The 16,779-nt window shown below is 35.7% G+C and overlaps 1 protein-coding gene across 4 annotated transcripts in view; it reads left to right on the top strand.

Annotated features, from left to right (window-relative positions):
* SF3B1 (splicing factor 3b, subunit 1, 155kDa) overlaps nucleotides 1–16,779 on the top strand; it is a 40,400-nt gene that overhangs the window by 13,719 nt on the left and 9,902 nt on the right. The window contains exons 3-17 of one of the 4 annotated variants that reach the window (XM_008568522.1): nucleotides 730–834; nucleotides 1,199–1,313; nucleotides 3,155–3,234; nucleotides 4,709–4,879; nucleotides 9,041–9,278; nucleotides 10,623–10,835; nucleotides 11,105–11,226; nucleotides 12,981–13,178; nucleotides 13,270–13,371; nucleotides 14,168–14,347; nucleotides 15,039–15,125; nucleotides 15,237–15,507; nucleotides 15,788–15,933; nucleotides 16,026–16,172; nucleotides 16,331–16,456. In XM_008568522.1, coding sequence (XP_008566744.1) covers nucleotides 730–834; nucleotides 1,199–1,313; nucleotides 3,155–3,234; nucleotides 4,709–4,879; nucleotides 9,041–9,278; nucleotides 10,623–10,835; nucleotides 11,105–11,226; nucleotides 12,981–13,178; nucleotides 13,270–13,371; nucleotides 14,168–14,347; nucleotides 15,039–15,125; nucleotides 15,237–15,507; nucleotides 15,788–15,933; nucleotides 16,026–16,172; nucleotides 16,331–16,456 — 2,301 coding nt within the window. Of the gene's footprint in view, nucleotides 1–729; nucleotides 835–1,198; nucleotides 1,314–1,563; nucleotides 2,947–3,154; nucleotides 3,235–4,708; nucleotides 4,880–9,040; nucleotides 9,279–10,622; nucleotides 10,836–11,104; nucleotides 11,227–12,980; nucleotides 13,179–13,269; nucleotides 13,372–14,167; nucleotides 14,348–15,038; nucleotides 15,126–15,236; nucleotides 15,508–15,787; nucleotides 15,934–16,025; nucleotides 16,173–16,330; nucleotides 16,457–16,779 lie in introns of those variants that run through there. The other 3 variants (XM_008568523.1, XM_008568525.1, XM_008568524.1) reach the window with 3 other exon arrangements.

The following is a 16,779-nucleotide window of genomic DNA, read 5'->3' as shown; positions in this document are numbered from 1 at the left end:
TAATTTTTTTTTCCCCCTGACCAGTAAGGGGAGCATAACCCTCGGCACGGTGTTGACTGCACCACGCTCAGCCAGTGAGCGCACTAGCCACCCCTATATAGGATCTGAACCCGCGGCCTCAGTGCTACCAGTGCTGCACTCTCCCGAGTGAGCCATGGGCCAGCTGACATTTCATTTTTAAATAAAATATGGTGTTAAGATCTTCCTGAGAATTACCCAGTGTTGCACTTTTTATACTAGAAAAGTAACTAACATTGTTATGTTTAAACATACAACTAGGGAAACAAATACATTTAAAATTAATTACTTTTTACTTATTTCTGTGGTTGTTAAATCATGCTAAAAAAAATGAGTGGAAAAATCAAGGAAACTAGAAATTTCTACATAACATAAGCTGTTTGTAGTTGCCAAATTTGAAAAACAAATTTCATCGTGCCTTCTGTGAGAAAATGAAATGTTCAGGTTTTTCTAGCCTATACCTACTTAATTGACTTCAGCAGAAAGCATTCCTTGTTTAATAATTTTAACAGAGTAAAGAGAACTAAATTTAATTTCTTTAATAGCTTTTTGGAATGAAAGAAAGCCTAATAGGGTTTACGAATTTTATGAATGAGGGTTTAGACATCACACCATCAGTAAATCTTATTCATGTTGTAATCTTTGTATATTCCTTCTAATTTTTAAGTTCTGACATTTTGTTTGTGGTTTTTTGGGGGGGTTTCATTTCAGGATGACGATGACTACTCATCATCTACAAGTTTGCTTGGTCAGAAGAAGCCGGGGTATCATGCCCCTGTGGCATTGCTTAATGATATACCACAGTCAACAGAACAGGTGACTTTTTTAAAAATCATAGTTTATTCAACTAAAGAAAAATGAATGTCTCTATTTCCATGGCAACCCATAAATTTTAGGAATAGGTCTGAGAATGTTTTGAGGAGAGTTGATTTGTGAGAATTAGAAATAATTTATTTTGTGAAGGTAATCATTTCATGAAGCATTGCACTATGGAAATGTGGACATGTCTTATTTCTATATGCCTTATTTTTTCATATTAACATTTATGAGGTGAAACAATATTTCTTTTATTAGTGGGTATGTATGAAATATTTCTGTGTTTTATAATGCTCTGATTTTTATCATATTCTGCTTATTTATTTAATAAAGTGAGTATTAAGTGAAACATACCTCTTTACAGTATGATCCATTTGCTGAGCACCGACCTCCGAAGATTGCAGACCGGGAAGATGAATACAAAAAGCACAGGCGGACCATGATAATTTCCCCAGAGCGTCTTGATCCTTTTGCAGATGGTAATTCTTTCCCACTTTTCTATAAGTATTCAGAAATTTATTTGTATTAAGTTGTCTTTAGCCCTTTGATTTTTTTTGGCATGCTTATGAATTTGCTTTTCTTTTTAAAAATCCCCCTTATTATAGATTTGTATAGATTTGGTTGAAGTCACAGATGCCATATTCTTCATCTTTATAATGCAAGTTTTCTTTCCAGGTAGAAGGACAAGAAAATAATGAGCCAATGCCATAGAAACGCAAAGGGTTAAAGGTTTTTCTTTTACTTTTGTTTTGGGTACGCTTTCTATACTTTGAACAAATGTGTTTTTCTGCTCAAAATACTTTCAAATTATTTAAAGTTTTCATCCCAAATCCTAGATTTTTAGGATTGTTACCTTTGAGTAACTGTTTCTCACACTAGAGCTCCCCAATATTGCTCTAAATATAGCTTAGTAAATGCACCTACTTTGCTCTAAGCATACTTAAAGTTAAAACAAAGTATGTATACAAAGACTTTGATATTTTTAATAGTTGGAGTCTGTTTTGCTAATTTTAGTGTGCAAGTCAGCACAGGGGGCATAGTGAACCTGATGGAAGCTTTCCTCAGGTGAGTGAGTTTCACAATCAAATTTAGGTGCCTGTTTCTTAAAATTAGATTCTGGTGCAGGTTTACAAATTAGACTTTCAGCCTGCATGAATTAGTAGGGATATTCTTTTTTTACTTGCATAATTGTAATTGATTTAAACATGTATGTCAGAATTCACAGGCCCATACTAACTGTCCTTAATTTCTTTCCTACAGCAGTACTGCTATATGCCAGTCCTGTCTGCATTCTTAAGGGTGCAGTTCAACACATCCTCTCTAGATTATGGTGAAAAAGTATTCCAAAGGAAGTCTTATCAGAGCTAGTGTCAGAAAGAATGACACTACCAATTGGGCATGATCTTCAGCTTAGGAAATGTCTTAGAATTTTTTTATTTTTTTCCTAAATCGTGATGCTATACTACTTGTATAGCTAATTATCACATGTCTGAAGTATAGTGTGCCTCTGTGAATCTTATTATGTACTGTTTGGGCTTCTTTAAGATATTTTGAAGTTTGAAAAGCAAATACTGAAACTTGAACCAAGAGACTAACACATCTCTTTGTATACCACTTTTCTTCTTTATGCATCATAATAACTGGTAGAAGTAATATATTTCAAGTAATATTCCAGTTGTAATTTATACTTTCGAAGAAATAAAAATATGTTTTCTGGGTCAAAACTTTTTCTAAAAAAGCATGAAGCCCTTTTTAGTAATGTGACATCAGAATAAGATTATAGGTATATTTTTTAAAAATCAGATTTTCTAAACTACAACTGTTTAGAACACTGTATGAAGAACTTATCTAGTCATAGTTATTTGTAGTTAGGATTTTAACAGCTTGCAACAGGTAATGTTTTGAATATAAATATCTTTCCAAAGTGTTACTAATGGTAAAGAGATAATTTTCTAGGCTTCTATTCTGCTGCTTGAAGTCAGAACTGCTGATGGAGACAAAGGCACGAAAGTGTACGTATTCCGGATTAGCAACCCAGGAACCCATCACTTCTGAAGACTCTAAACTGTGCTGTCATTTTGTTTTTATATGCATTAAAATATTTGTTTTAAACTGCTGTAGATATGTTTGTGTTCAAACAGGTTAAATTGATCAGCAAACTCAATAAAAAGTAAGATGTATAATTATTAAAAGTTTTCTATCAAAAAATAAATTAAATGATTATGGAATAAGATAATATTAGAGCAGGGCAGATAAATCAGTTGAACTTAATTATCCTTTATTTATTGTACTCTTGTCCTGTTGCTGTTCTTTTCTGCAGGAGGGAAGACCCCTGATCCTAAAATGAATGCTAGGACTTACATGGATGTAATGCGAGAACAGCATTTGACTAAAGAAGAAGTATGTGAATCTGCCTCTTATTTTAATGGTTGTGAAAGAATGTAAAGAAAATTGAGATTGAGAGATTTATATTTCTTCTTGGCTATTTGCTGTACTAGTAATATTTTGGTAGTATTAATAAAACTTAATTTAAAACTTAAGTTGAGAAAGAACCTTACTCTAGAATACTACCACCTTCCAAATTAAACTTTTCATATTTCTATTTCCTTTTCTAGTCCTGGGCCCTTTGGCCATATATGTACATATGTATCTTAAGTGGATGTACCTGGGGGTAGAAGGTTGATGGTGTATGTTGGCAGCCAGTGTGTTAGGGAAAAGTCAGATAATTACATTATTTCTTGAAGAATTCCTAATTCTTCCATAAGATTCAGTTTGGATATGGATGGAAAATTAGGAATAATTTCTTTTGGTCTACAGAGATCACTCCATTTTTTTTTAATAATTAGCCTACTTTATGATGAATATATAATAGATCTGTTTATTGTATGAGTTAAGTGGGGTAATGGAACTCCACTTTATTTTTTTATTTTTTAAAAAGATGACTGGTAACGGGATCTTAATCGCAAAGGCTTTACATTTCTTGGCCCATGTTTTTTTTTAAAAAAACAAACTCTTATATACAAGGTAATCCCAGTCATGTACAAAGTATACATGCAAAGGAAAGTCCCCCAAATGTTAACAGTAGATGTTTTTGTTTTAAAAAAGATGACTGGTAAGGGGATCTTAACTCTTGACTTGGTGTTGTCAGCACCACGCTCTCCCAAGCGAGCTAACTGGCCATGCCCTATATAGGGATCCAAACCCATGGCCTTGGTGTTATCAGCACGACACTCTGCCAAATGAGCCACTGGCCGGCCCTGGAACTCCACTTTAAAGTCATAGGGTGAATTAAATGTGCATTTGTTATGACTAAATTTTACACGATGTTTACATAGTTGTAAATATAAACAATTTTATTTTCACTTTCTACCATTTTTCTATCTTGATAAATGCTATTTATGAGTTTTAAAGAAATCCCTATTTTTCAGGGGAAGCGTTCTGGTTTTCCACTGTTGATGAAGATTTTACTTCATTAACGATATAGAGTGTTCTGTGTTATAAATTCTATACTTGTCTGTTGTTTAGAAAGAAAGACATTTTATAAAACTGGAAATATAGAAGAGAGGGAGGATAAGGACCACCAATAGCATAGAAAGCAGAGTGAGTGAAGTATAAAATAAGATGTTAAATAGAAATGAGAGTACTAATGACATAAAAATATATTTAAAGTTTTTTTTTTTAAAGATGACCATTTAGGGGATCTTAACACTTGACTTGGTGTTGTCAGCACCATGCTCACCCAGTGAGCTAATCGGCTGTCCCTATTTGGGATCCGAACCTGTAACCTTGGTGTTATCAGCACCACACTCTCCCGAGTGAACCCTATTGAAAGTGTTTTTAAAGATATTCACTGCATTTTTAAATGTTTTTTCAGCGAGAGATTAGGCAACAACTAGCCGAAAAAGCTAAAGCTGGAGAACTAAAAGTCGTCAATGGAGCAGCAGCATCCCAGCCTCCGTCAAAACGAAAACGGCGTTGGGATCAAACAGCTGATCAGACTCCTGGTGCCACTCCTAAAAAGTTATCAAGTTGGGATCAGGCAGAGGTAATTTCTTTTTATTTTTTATTTTTTATTTTTATTTATTTATTTATTTATTTTATTCCTTTTTGTCTTTTTTACTGACCAGTAACGGGATCGCAACCCTTGGTGTTGCGCCCGCACCGCGCTCAGCCAGTGAGCGGGAACCGGTCTCCACATGGGATCCGAACCCTCGGCGGGAGCGCCGCCGCACTCCCAAGCGGTGCACTCTCCAGTGTGCCACGGGGCCGGCCCTTATTTTTTATTTTTAAAAATTAAATTTTATTTTTCTTGGCAGCTGACTGGTACAGGGATCAAGCTCTGGGTCTTGGTGCTGTGAGCACCATCCTCTAACCAACTGAGCTAACCGGCCAGCCCTTATTTTTTGTTACTACTATTTAAATTTTTTTCTCTGTTAAGTAGTGTATTAGTCTGCTTGGGCTGCCATAACAAGATATCCAGACTGGGTAGCTTAAACAACAGACATTTATTTTCTCACAGTTCTGGAGGCTCGAAATTCAAGGTCAGAGTGCCAGCAGGTTGGTGTCTGGTGAGGGCTCTTTTGGGTTGCAGATGGCTGCTTTCTTGCTTTGTCCTTACTTGGCCTTTTTTCTGTGACATAAACTCTATTGTCTGTTCTCTTCCTATAAAGACACCAGTCCTATCAGTTTAGAACCCCACCCTTATTAACCTCATTTAACCTTAATTTGCCTCCCTCAAGGCCCAGTCTCTAAGTATGGTCACATTGGGGTTAGGATTTCAACATATGAATTTGAGGAGGACACAGTTCATTCCATATCATGGAGTAAAGGAATGTTCCTTTTGGAATATTGAATATGACATGTAGGCATGTTACATTGTGGAGGCTGAGTAAAATAGTGGACTGTCTGATTTTCTAGATGGATAATTTAAGCCTCTGACCACAGGCAGCAAACAGGTAATGCTACTACTTTCCCTCTGGCATACTCTCCTAGAGGACTTTCTTTTTCTTTTTAAAAATATATATAACATAAAATTTGCCATTTTTACCATTTTTACGTGTACACTTCAGTGGCATTAATTATACTCTCAGTGTTATCAACCATCACCACTATTTATTTCCAAAATGTTTTCATCATCACAAGCAGAAACTCTGTAATCATGAGAAATAACTCTGTTCTCCTCCACAGAAGACTTCTTTATACTACATCAAACCTTCAGTATCTTCTTAGCTTCATTTTTAGTTGATGACTTTGCTTCCTGTTTTTCCCTAGAGACAAGCAAAGTTCTAAATGTTCCCACCATAAAATCTACCAGTATGCCTGTATCTATTCTCATCAATTCTGCTTTCCTTCCAGCATGTTGATGTGAGCTGTTCGTACAAGTTGGCCCCATATAAAGCTAACCTTACTCCTTACTTGCCGTTTTCAGTCCTCTCATGCTATTGAAGGACTCTCATGTAACGTTTTTTTTTCTCCATGCTAGATTATCATGAGTAGCAAACATATTTTACCTAAAATTCATTGTCTTTATTTATTTATTTTTTTAAAAAGATGATCGTTAAGCTTTTTTTAAAGCTAACCAGCCACTCCTATATAGGGACCTAAACCTGCGGCCTTGGTGTTTTCAGCACCTCATTCTACCAAGTGAGCCACGGGCCGGCCCCTAAAATTCATTGTCTTTTAAAAAGAAAAACCCACAGAAAACCTTTCCTTGACCCTCACTTCCTCTTCAGCTGCCATCTAATTTCTGTCTTTTTGCCGTGAAATGCTTTCGGTGAATTGTCTATACTTGCTGTCACTGCTTGTCAAGTCCTAGTCTTTTGCCTGCACCATTTTACCTAAATAAGTCTTGTCAAGGTCACTTGGCCATGTAGTTGTGTTCACAACCGGTTGCATATTTCTTTGTTCCTCCTCCACTCCTCTTGCTTCACTTTACTAGCTCTTAAAAAGGATGGGGGGGAGGTCAACCACCTTGTTGCTAAATCCAAAAGTCTATTCTCAGTCTTCATATTACTTAGTATATCAGTAGTATTTGATATTCCTTGATACCCTTTTCTCTCTTAGCCTCTGGCTTTAGTCTCTTGGTTCTCCTCACTGGCTACTACTCCTCAGTCTTGTTTGCTGCATCCTCTTCATCTTCCTTACTTCTTGGGGTGCTCTAGTGTTCAGTGCTTTGAATTCTTTCCTATTTACATTCCTTAGAATCTCATTTTGGTCTTCACGTACCATCTGTCTGAGATAACTTTCAGATTTGTAAGTCTGTCCTTTACTTCTCAGTTCCTCAGACTTGTAGATTTGTCCAACCTGACACATGTACTTGGATGTTTAATAAGCGTTTTTTTCAATATCAGTATTTCTAAAAAAAAATTACTGATTTTCTTCATTCACTCTCCCCCTCCAGCCTACTCCTTTATTCTTTCCCATGTCTGTTTGGCTCAAGCCAAACAGGAGTCATCTTATACTCCTTTCTTAATCTCTTACCCATATCCTATCCATAACACATTTTGTTGGCTTCTTTAAATACATTCAAGATTCAGCCATTTTTTATGACCTCTGTCTCTATCACCCTAGTCTAAGTCACTATCAGCTCCATCCTAGACTAATGTAGACTTATTTACATATCAGGAAAAAGCCTGTCTATGACAGTATTTTCCCAAAGCTAGAATTGGGGTATATTAAACCTAAAGTGGAATTTCCAAACAACTTAGCTAAAGATAGATCCTGAGGACTTTCCATTTACTTGCTGATATATGAGAGAATTTGGTTCTGCTGTATGTAAGTAATTACTTTAATTCTGTGGTTAACATTCAGTGCTAAATTTTAAAAACTGAGAAAGAGAACCTTGTCCTGTTGGTATCTGTTTAACTATATGCACATGATAACTAGACACAAGAGTTGATACCTTTCTTATAAAAGCTGCAGAGATTCAGATCATGTTTTCTTTCATTCTGCTCATTTAACACAACTACAATAAATAGGAAGGATTTATTTCCCATCTTTTCTTCTAATTCAGCAGAAATGGCAGGTGCCAAAACTGAGATTTTGTATAATTTATGTGCTTCACTAGAACTAATTCAGAATTTCTCCACCCTGAGTGATATATAGAATCTTTTAAAGGAAAAAAATATTGAGTCTTAAATTTTTACTGCTATTATGAAAATTGGCAAACATAAAGCTAGATAGAGCTCTTACATCTATAATCTACAAGGGCATTCAACTTTAAGACAAATATATGAAGTATGTTATAAATACTATTGAATACTTATGAGGCATTATTTAAGTACAAATTTTGTTTTGCTTACATTAAATCACCTGCTGCTTCAATATCACTATGTTATGCCGTACAGCACCTACTACTTGTCTCTATTCAAACTACCCATGGTACCTTTGATGTTAAATCTGCCTCTAATCTTTTTTAGTCTTGCCAGCATCACTTAGGGTAGTATTTGGTACAAATGTGATTTTTAAATATCAACTCATCTCAAGGATTGAAATCGTGGCAGGATCTGGTTATAAGATAATTTCCTAAGTGATCTAAAACATGCTTAAACACATGCACATAAAATTGAACAAACCATAAAAAATAGTATTTCTTAGAACTTATGAATTCCTTCTTCCCCAAATGATATGTGTCTTAAGCCTCACTTTGAGAAGTACTGATGTAATTAGAGCTGGAAGTCTTTGATTGCAGATCTAGACAGAGAAACCTTAGTGATTTTTCCAAGGTCACAGAGCTATTAGTAGCATATCAAAGGTCTTACTCAGAATTTTTTTTTTTTTTCCCTTTTGTCTTTTTTTACTGACCGGTAACGGGATCGCAACCCTCGGTGCCGCGCCCGCACCGCGCTCAGCCAGTGAGCAGGAATCGGTCTCCAGATGGGATCTGAACCCTCGGTGGGAGCGCCGCTGCGCTCCCAAGCGGCGCACTCTCCAGTGTGCCACTGGGCTGGCCCTTACTCAGAATATTTTATTTTTTAAGTTAAGACTTTTCACTCCTCCAGTTTAAAACTTTAAATTGTTTTTGGTCATAAGCACATTTGCTAGAAAGTAGGTGTCTTTTCAGCAGGATAGTCTGCTCTAATTTTTAATTATAAAGAATAGGTCTAAAACATTCACTTGTTTAAAGTTTTTTGTTTAATAGGAATTTTCTAGTTATTTCTATGTGGGTGAGTAGATGTTTGAAATAAATTTTTTTTGCTTTGTTAAGACCCCTGGGCATACGCCTTCGTTAAGATGGGATGAGACACCAGGTCGTGCAAAGGGAAGCGAGACTCCTGGAGCAACCCCAGGCTCCAAAATATGGGATCCTACACCTAGCCACACACCAGCGGGAGCTGCTACTCCTGGACGCGGCGATACACCAGGCCATGCGACACCAGGCCATGGGGGTGCAACCTCCAGTGCTCGTAAAAACAGATGGGATGAGACACCCAAAACAGAGAGAGGTACTTCTGGTGGAGTCTGGGTGTGTGTTTGAGTGAAATGTTGACTTGATGAGTGGTATGTTTACAGACTAAAAACATTTTCTCTAGTCCTGTGCAGATAGGTATGAATAACCAGCTGCTTTTGGGACAAATAAAGAACTGAGCAGGTATTATGCCTCGTTCTTGAAGAGGTTTAAGATTTATTTTTTATTTATTTATTTTTTTAAAGATGACCGGTAAGGGGATCTCAACCCTTGGCTTGGTGTTGTCAGCACCACGCTCAGCCAGTGAGCCAACCGGCCATCCCTATATAGGATCCGAACCCGTGGCCTTGGTGTTATCAGCACCGCACTCTACCGAGTGAGCCACAGGCCAGCCTTTAAGATTTATTTTAAGAAGAACCTTGGGAGAAAGTAAAGTTTTGGGGCCATAACCTTTTTTATTATAAAAATACGCTTAGGGCTGGCCCGGTGGCGCACTGGAGAGTGCGCCGCTTGAGAGTGTGGCGGCGCTCCCGCCGAGGGTTCGGATCCCATGTGGTGACTGGTTCCCGCTCACTGGCTGAGCGTTGTGCGGGCACAACACCGAGGGTTGCGATCCCGTTACCGGCCAGTAAAAAAGACAAAAAGGAAAAAAAAATACACTTAACCTTAAATTTACCATTTTAACCATTTTAAAGTGTATAGTTTAGAGACATTAAGTACATTTACAGTGTTGTGCATTCATCACCACTCTTCATTTCTAGGACTTTCTCATCATCCCAGATATAGACTCTATATCCGTTAAACAGAAACTCCCCATTCCTTTCTCCTCCAAGCCTCTGGTAACCTCTACTCTACTTTCTGTCTCAGGATTTACCTAAATCTCTGTTTTTTGTATAGATGTTCTGAAGCTTTATTAACTGTTTGTGAGACTAGCTGTGGCAAATTAAGATTTAATAGTACATCCACTGTATTAAAATCTTGTAAAAAGTTTTTAGTGATATATGGGGGAGTGCTTAACATGTAATGGATGAAAGAAGCAGTATAGAAGTGTATGCAGAGTATCTCAATTGAATGAAGAAATGAAGGAAGTGGGTTAAGATACACACCGTGGGGGTCTTTGTATAGTAATGTTTTGGATAGTTAAAAAAAGTTACTGGCTCTATTATCCTTTTCCTCAGTAGTTATTATGTATGTTTTTGTAATCATAAAAGAAACAAAAAATAGTGAAAGGAGTATAAACATGAAATGGAACATTAAAACTTTAAATTGGTCTCCCTTTTAGGAATATCTTGTTGAACTTGATCCTTTTGGGTATGTTAGCTATTGGAGAATAAATAATATTGTTTCAGCAGTGGTCTTAACTCACTCTTTCTCTTTAAAGATACTCCTGGGCATGGAAGTGGATGGGCTGAGACTCCTAGAACAGATAGAGGTGGAGATTCAATTGGTGAAACACCGACTCCTGGAGCCAGTAAAAGAAAGTCACGTTGGGATGAAACACCAGCTAGTCAGATGGGTGGAAGCACTCCTGTTCTGACCCCTGGAAAAACACCAATTGGCACACCAGCCATGAACATGGCCACCCCCACTCCAGGTAGAAACTGTCTCATTGGAGATAAGTGTTTTTTCTCTTGGAAGTATTTTAATTTTTTTCTTTTGTGGTTTTTTGTGTGTCATTAATGCCAACTTTTAGCAACAGTGAGGTTATATAAAAATAAGTCTTGGTTTGCATGTATAACATATTTATAATATAAAAGCAATTAAATATTGGGGTTGATCTTAACTGTCTTATATCCCAAGGACCTGTGTAATAATACAGTCTTGCATTATGGATTATTTTTTAAAAATTGCTTTTCTTGGTAGGTCACATAATGAGTATGACTCCTGAACAGCTTCAGGCTTGGCGATGGGAAAGAGAAATTGATGAGAGAAATCGCCCACTTTCTGATGAAGAATTGGATGCTATGTTCCCAGAAGGATATAAGGTAGTAACAGGGAATATGAATGAGGTGGTATTTAGGACGTGAATTTTATTTTAAATATTCGTTCCAAGTTCGCGTTGACCTTGCCCAAATTTACTATTGCCTTTCCATTCTTTTAGCTATTTCCAAGTATGTTTCAGTTCTAAAAAGTAATAGACATGAAAAAAATGACAAGCTTTTTTCTGAAAGTGAACAGCCTCAAGGACTGTAGGGGTCTATAGGCCATCCATACTTTGGGAACTGCTGCTGCTTTAGTTTACCAGCAGTCCAGGATTAAGCTCGCATTGTCATGGTTATTTTACTTGGTGCCTTCAATAAGGTTTTGTGTATTTAAGTTCATGGATTGCCATGAACACAGGTTGTTCTTTACCATAGCAACTTGACATTTATTTTAAACTATAAAATTTTCTAGATACCTGACACTTGGGGAATATTTGCTGGTTTAAAGACAGTCTCTGGTCATATAGCTAGTGTTATAATCAGGGCTGAAACCTAAGTCTTCTGATGGCCTTTACAGAGCCTTTTCTGCTAAGGACTATTGCTTTTTAACAGTTTGTATGTATGGGTTTTTTTTTTTTTTTTTTTTTTTACCCCCTCTGTTAGGTTTGTATTAGAATATTTGTTTCAAGTGTGCATGAATTTCTACTTTAAGACTTCTTGTAGCTTCCACATAATGCTGTGGAATGTGTTTCTCAGTTGTAGTCATTGATTTACTTAGTATTAATAGGAAAAATCCTTATTAGTGAATATAAAGAATAGTAGACCTTTAAGTCCTTAATGTAAAGTGATGTCAGTGAACTTGACATTAATTTCATAGGCCTCTTACCTGTAGAATAAACTCTTCTTTATTCAAAATAGTAGTCCATACTAGTGCATACATTAACTAGCAACAAAAAATATTTGGATAACAAAGTGCAGATGACATCAATGTATAATTAACCTAATTTAATCTTTAATCTAATAGATATTTTTAGACACCACAGTTTAAGTTCATTGGAGAAAACCTGTATAGGCTTCTTGACCGGCCCAAGAAATTATATTTAAAAAAAAAAAAAAAAGTCTTCTACTAGCTTTAAAACAATAGAAATCCTATTTGTTTTTCAGCCAGCATTTTTCAGAATTTTGCAAAAAGGTTTGATTAGGTTTTGCAAAAGGTTTAATTAGGTGGTTTGTATTTTACAGGAATTTGGTATATATTTTGGTTTTAGTTTTTATGCATTTAACTCATTTTTGTAGAGTTTTAGACTTAAAGATTTGTTTTTATGGTGCGGGGTTTACATGAATGTTTCATTTTATTACTAAGATACATCCTTTTATACATTGTTTATTGCACCATGATAGTTTATTTTCATTTATATGAATACTTACATGAATTGTTATGTACTCTAATAGAGCTTTTTCTGGAATCCCTGACTTAAGTTTTATAATTTCTAAATTTTTAATAATTTGACATGTTGATTCACCAACATGTTTATATAGATTAATGTGTGAAAGTCATCAGAATTTTATAAGCCTGCCTCATGTATTTCTTCATTTTTCCACACTCCTTATATACTTACTTTAAATTTTAATTAGCAGATAAAAAATATGAATATTTGTCATATATTTTAAATTTCTAGTTAAGATAGAAAGCAGGATAGGAGTTAATTCTTGTCTCCAAGTGAATAAAAAGCTTCCTAGCTAATAAACTGTTTTTCATTATGTTCTTTAATTTATAAAAGTCAAGAAAGTCCTAAACTGTCTTATAACTCTATTAGGTACTTCCCCCTCCAGCTGGTTATGTTCCTATTCGAACTCCAGCTAGAAAGCTGACAGCAACTCCAACACCTTTGGGTGGTATGACTGGTTTCCACATGCAAACTGAAGACCGAACTATGAAAAGTGTTAATGACCAGCCATCTGGAAATCTTCCATTTTTAAAACCAGATGATATTCAGTACTTTGATAAACTACTGGTAAGTGAAAATAGCAGAAATAAATTATTTTTTGTTTGGGAGTTGTACATCATAACATTTCAACCTACCTTTAATCTTATTTTTACTATAGGTTGATGTTGATGAATCAACACTTAGTCCAGAAGAGCAAAAAGAGAGAAAAATAATGAAGTTGCTTTTAAAAATTAAGAATGGCACACCTCCAATGAGAAAGGCAAGTACCAGTTTGTTAAATCATGTTCATTATATTTTGATGTTTAGACATTTATAATTACCCTCTACATCTTTATCAAGGATAAAGAGGGAAAGATGTATTGTGAGGATTTAGTTTTTTGTTTGTTTGTTTTTTTCCTTTTTGTCTTTTTTCATGACCGGTAACGGGATCGCAGCCCTCGTTGTCGCGCCCGCACCGCGCTCAACCAGTGAGCGGACTGGTTTCTATATGGGATCCGAATCCTCGGCGGGAGTGCCGCCACGCTCCCAAGCGCCGCACTCTAGTGAGTGCGCCACCGGGCCGGCCCAAGGATTTAGTTTTTTTAATCAAAGAATTTTGTACTGTAAGAATGTTGAAAAACGAGATTCTCCTTTTTGTGCTCAAAGCCTTTAAAATATGCTTAAGGTTTGAAGGTAATCACTGGAATTAGGTGAGGAATTGAGAGTGAAAGATCTTTTAGGAGAAATTAAGGCTGTGTGTGTGTGTGTGTGTGTGTGTGTGTGTGTGTGTGTGTGTGTACGTGCGTGTGTGTGCGTGTGTGTGCGTGTGCGCGCACGCGCCTGTGATTCTATTGTACTAAATTTCCCTTTTTGAATTAACTGAAATCATTGAATTTCTATCATAGGAGCTCAAACTTTAGGGTAACTTTGATATAAAATGATCTCATGCTAGTTTATGTAAAATGTCTGTAAAAGTGTACACAAAAATATTAAGTTAGAAACTCTTCCTGGAGTAATTTGCTCAAAGTGCTTGATTATAAAGACAACTTACTTTTTATTCTGCTTTTTTTACCCAGGCTGCATTGCGTCAAATTACTGATAAAGCTCGTGAGTTTGGAGCTGGTCCTTTGTTTAATCAGATTCTTCCTCTATTGATGTCTCCTACACTTGAGGATCAAGAGCGTCATTTACTTGTGAAAGTTATTGATAGAATATTATACAAACTTGATGACTTGGTTCGACCATATGTGCACAAGGTTTGTTGTTCTCAAGTAGTGTTTCTAATGTTTTTTTTTTTTAACCAGTGTAAGTCTGTGTTTTTATAAATTTAAAAATTCTAAAAAAGTTAAGCTGCTGCATATATTCACAGTAGGAAAGGAAAGTTCACCCCTTGTAAGAAACTTGGATAAATTTTTATATCCTCCCACACCTTTTTCTTTGCAAAAGTGTACATCATACATTAAAAATAGTTATATGTAAATGTAACTTTTTGCTACTTTTACTATAATGTATTCATATTATTCTTTTTTTTATTTGCTTTTATTGACATTAGATTAGGATGAGAAAAATATGTTTCTATAACATTCCATTTAGTGTTAAGAAACATCTTTTCACTGATGGCAGTTATGGTACAGAATGCTTTTAGGTGTGTAAGTTATTTATCAGTACCATGCTGTAACCAAGTGAGCTAACAGGCCAGCCCAGTAGGTTATTTTTTTTTAAATACTGTTTTTTAGTCTGTGTCATTAACAGTTCTGTCAAATTTTCATTTATCTCTGGGGTTTGAAATTATGTGATTAAAATTCCTAAACAATTTTTTAATGAAGTCCTTATAATTATAAATTTCCTGTATGTGTTTAATTCTGTTACATGTGTGTCATGAGTAATTGATGTGAAAGTGTAACTCCTCTTTTTTTTTTTTTTCTTTTTCTTTTTTCTCTTTTTCAGATCCTTGTGGTCATTGAACCACTATTGATTGATGAAGATTACTATGCTAGAGTGGAAGGCCGAGAGATTATTTCTAATTTGGCAAAGGTAGCTACGTTACATTTCTAGAGAAGAAAGTTTATATCTGTTGGTGGGATTCTTTGATTATAGAAGAAGATGGTTATCAACTCACGATTGTCCTTTTTCTTTTCCTTTTAGGCTGCTGGTCTGGCTACCATGATCTCTACCATGAGACCTGATATAGATAACATGGATGAGTATGTCCGTAACACAACAGCTAGAGCTTTTGCTGTTGTAGCCTCTGCCCTGGGCATTCCTTCTTTATTGCCCTTTTTAAAAGCTGTGTGCAAAAGCAAGAAGTCCTGGCAAGCAAGACACACTGGTATCAAGATTGTACAGCAGATAGCTATTCTTATGGGCTGTGCCATCCTGCCACATCTCAGAAGTTTAGTTGAAATCATTGAACATGGTAAGTTGTAATATAACTTTTTTCTGTCTTTTATAGGACAACTGTCCTAAAATTTGGGGAGATAAATGGAAGGACTTAACTATATAAACACTAAATTCTTTATGATGCGGTTTGTAATATTATCTGCTAACAAGCTGTGGTTCATATTGGCTTTTGCCTAATTTTGTCTAACGCGAACTGATTCTGCAGTTTGGCTAGTTAGATATTGCTAAAATCTGGATGATTTCGTAGAAATTAGGTAATGTTGGTGCGTAGTTAAAACCTGTGTTTGGTTTTATAGGTCTCGTGGATGAGCAGCAGAAAGTTCGGACCATCAGTGCTTTGGCCATTGCTGCCTTGGCTGAAGCAGCAACTCCTTATGGTATCGAGTCTTTTGATTCTGTGTTAAAGCCTCTATGGAAGGGTATTCGCCAACACAGAGGAAAGGTAAATTCACCAATTAAATTTTATTTTTATTTTTACTCATTAAAGTTCAGGTGACGTTAATTTAATAAAATAATTTTTTAATTTTAAAATAGGGTTTGGCTGCTTTCTTGAAGGCTATTGGGTATCTTATTCCTCTCATGGATGCAGAATATGCCAACTACTATACTAGAGAAGTGATGTTAATCCTTATTCGAGAATTCCAATCTCCTGATGAAGAGATGAAGAAAATTGTGCTGAAGGTAATTATTCCAGATTGTTGTTGTTATTCCAGAATTTGTTAATCTCAACTGGCTTTGTTTCAGTGGTTCAAAGAGAATTTTAAAACATTTTCTAAAAAACCTAGTATGTTACACCACTACTGCCTTTGACTTATTATTACTATTTTTTAACTTTTTAGGTGGTGAAACAATGTTGTGGAACAGATGGTGTAGAAGCAAACTACATTAAAACAGAGATTCTTCCTCCTTTTTTTAAACACTTCTGGCAGCACAGAATGGCTTTGGATCGAAGAAATTACCGACAGGTAAGTTTCTGTTGTAAAAAAATTTTTTCAAAAATCCTTTTGACTAAGTCTTCAGTAAACTTCAGTGCATGTTACATATTTTTTTGCCCTGATTATCTCACAGTTCCTATGTATTTGATCATGAAAGGAAATTAATTTTAGTCAGCCAATTAACTTCTGTTTTGATTTTGCATTCTAGGGTAAATACTCAACTATGAATTGATGTTTTTGTCTAGTAAATTCAATTCTTTATTTGGCTAGTTGAAACATATATACCACGTTACCTTGAATTTACCTTTTTTTTTTTTTTTTTTCTCGTTCCCGGTAACGGGATCCCAACCCCC

Source organism: Galeopterus variegatus, unplaced genomic scaffold (assembly GCF_000696425.1).
Source record: "Galeopterus variegatus unplaced genomic scaffold, G_variegatus-3.0.2 Scaffold420, whole genome shotgun sequence".
Classification (NCBI taxonomy): Eukaryota; Metazoa; Chordata; class Mammalia; order Dermoptera; family Cynocephalidae; genus Galeopterus; species Galeopterus variegatus.
This window is presented reverse-complemented; position numbering and strand designations above follow the sequence as displayed.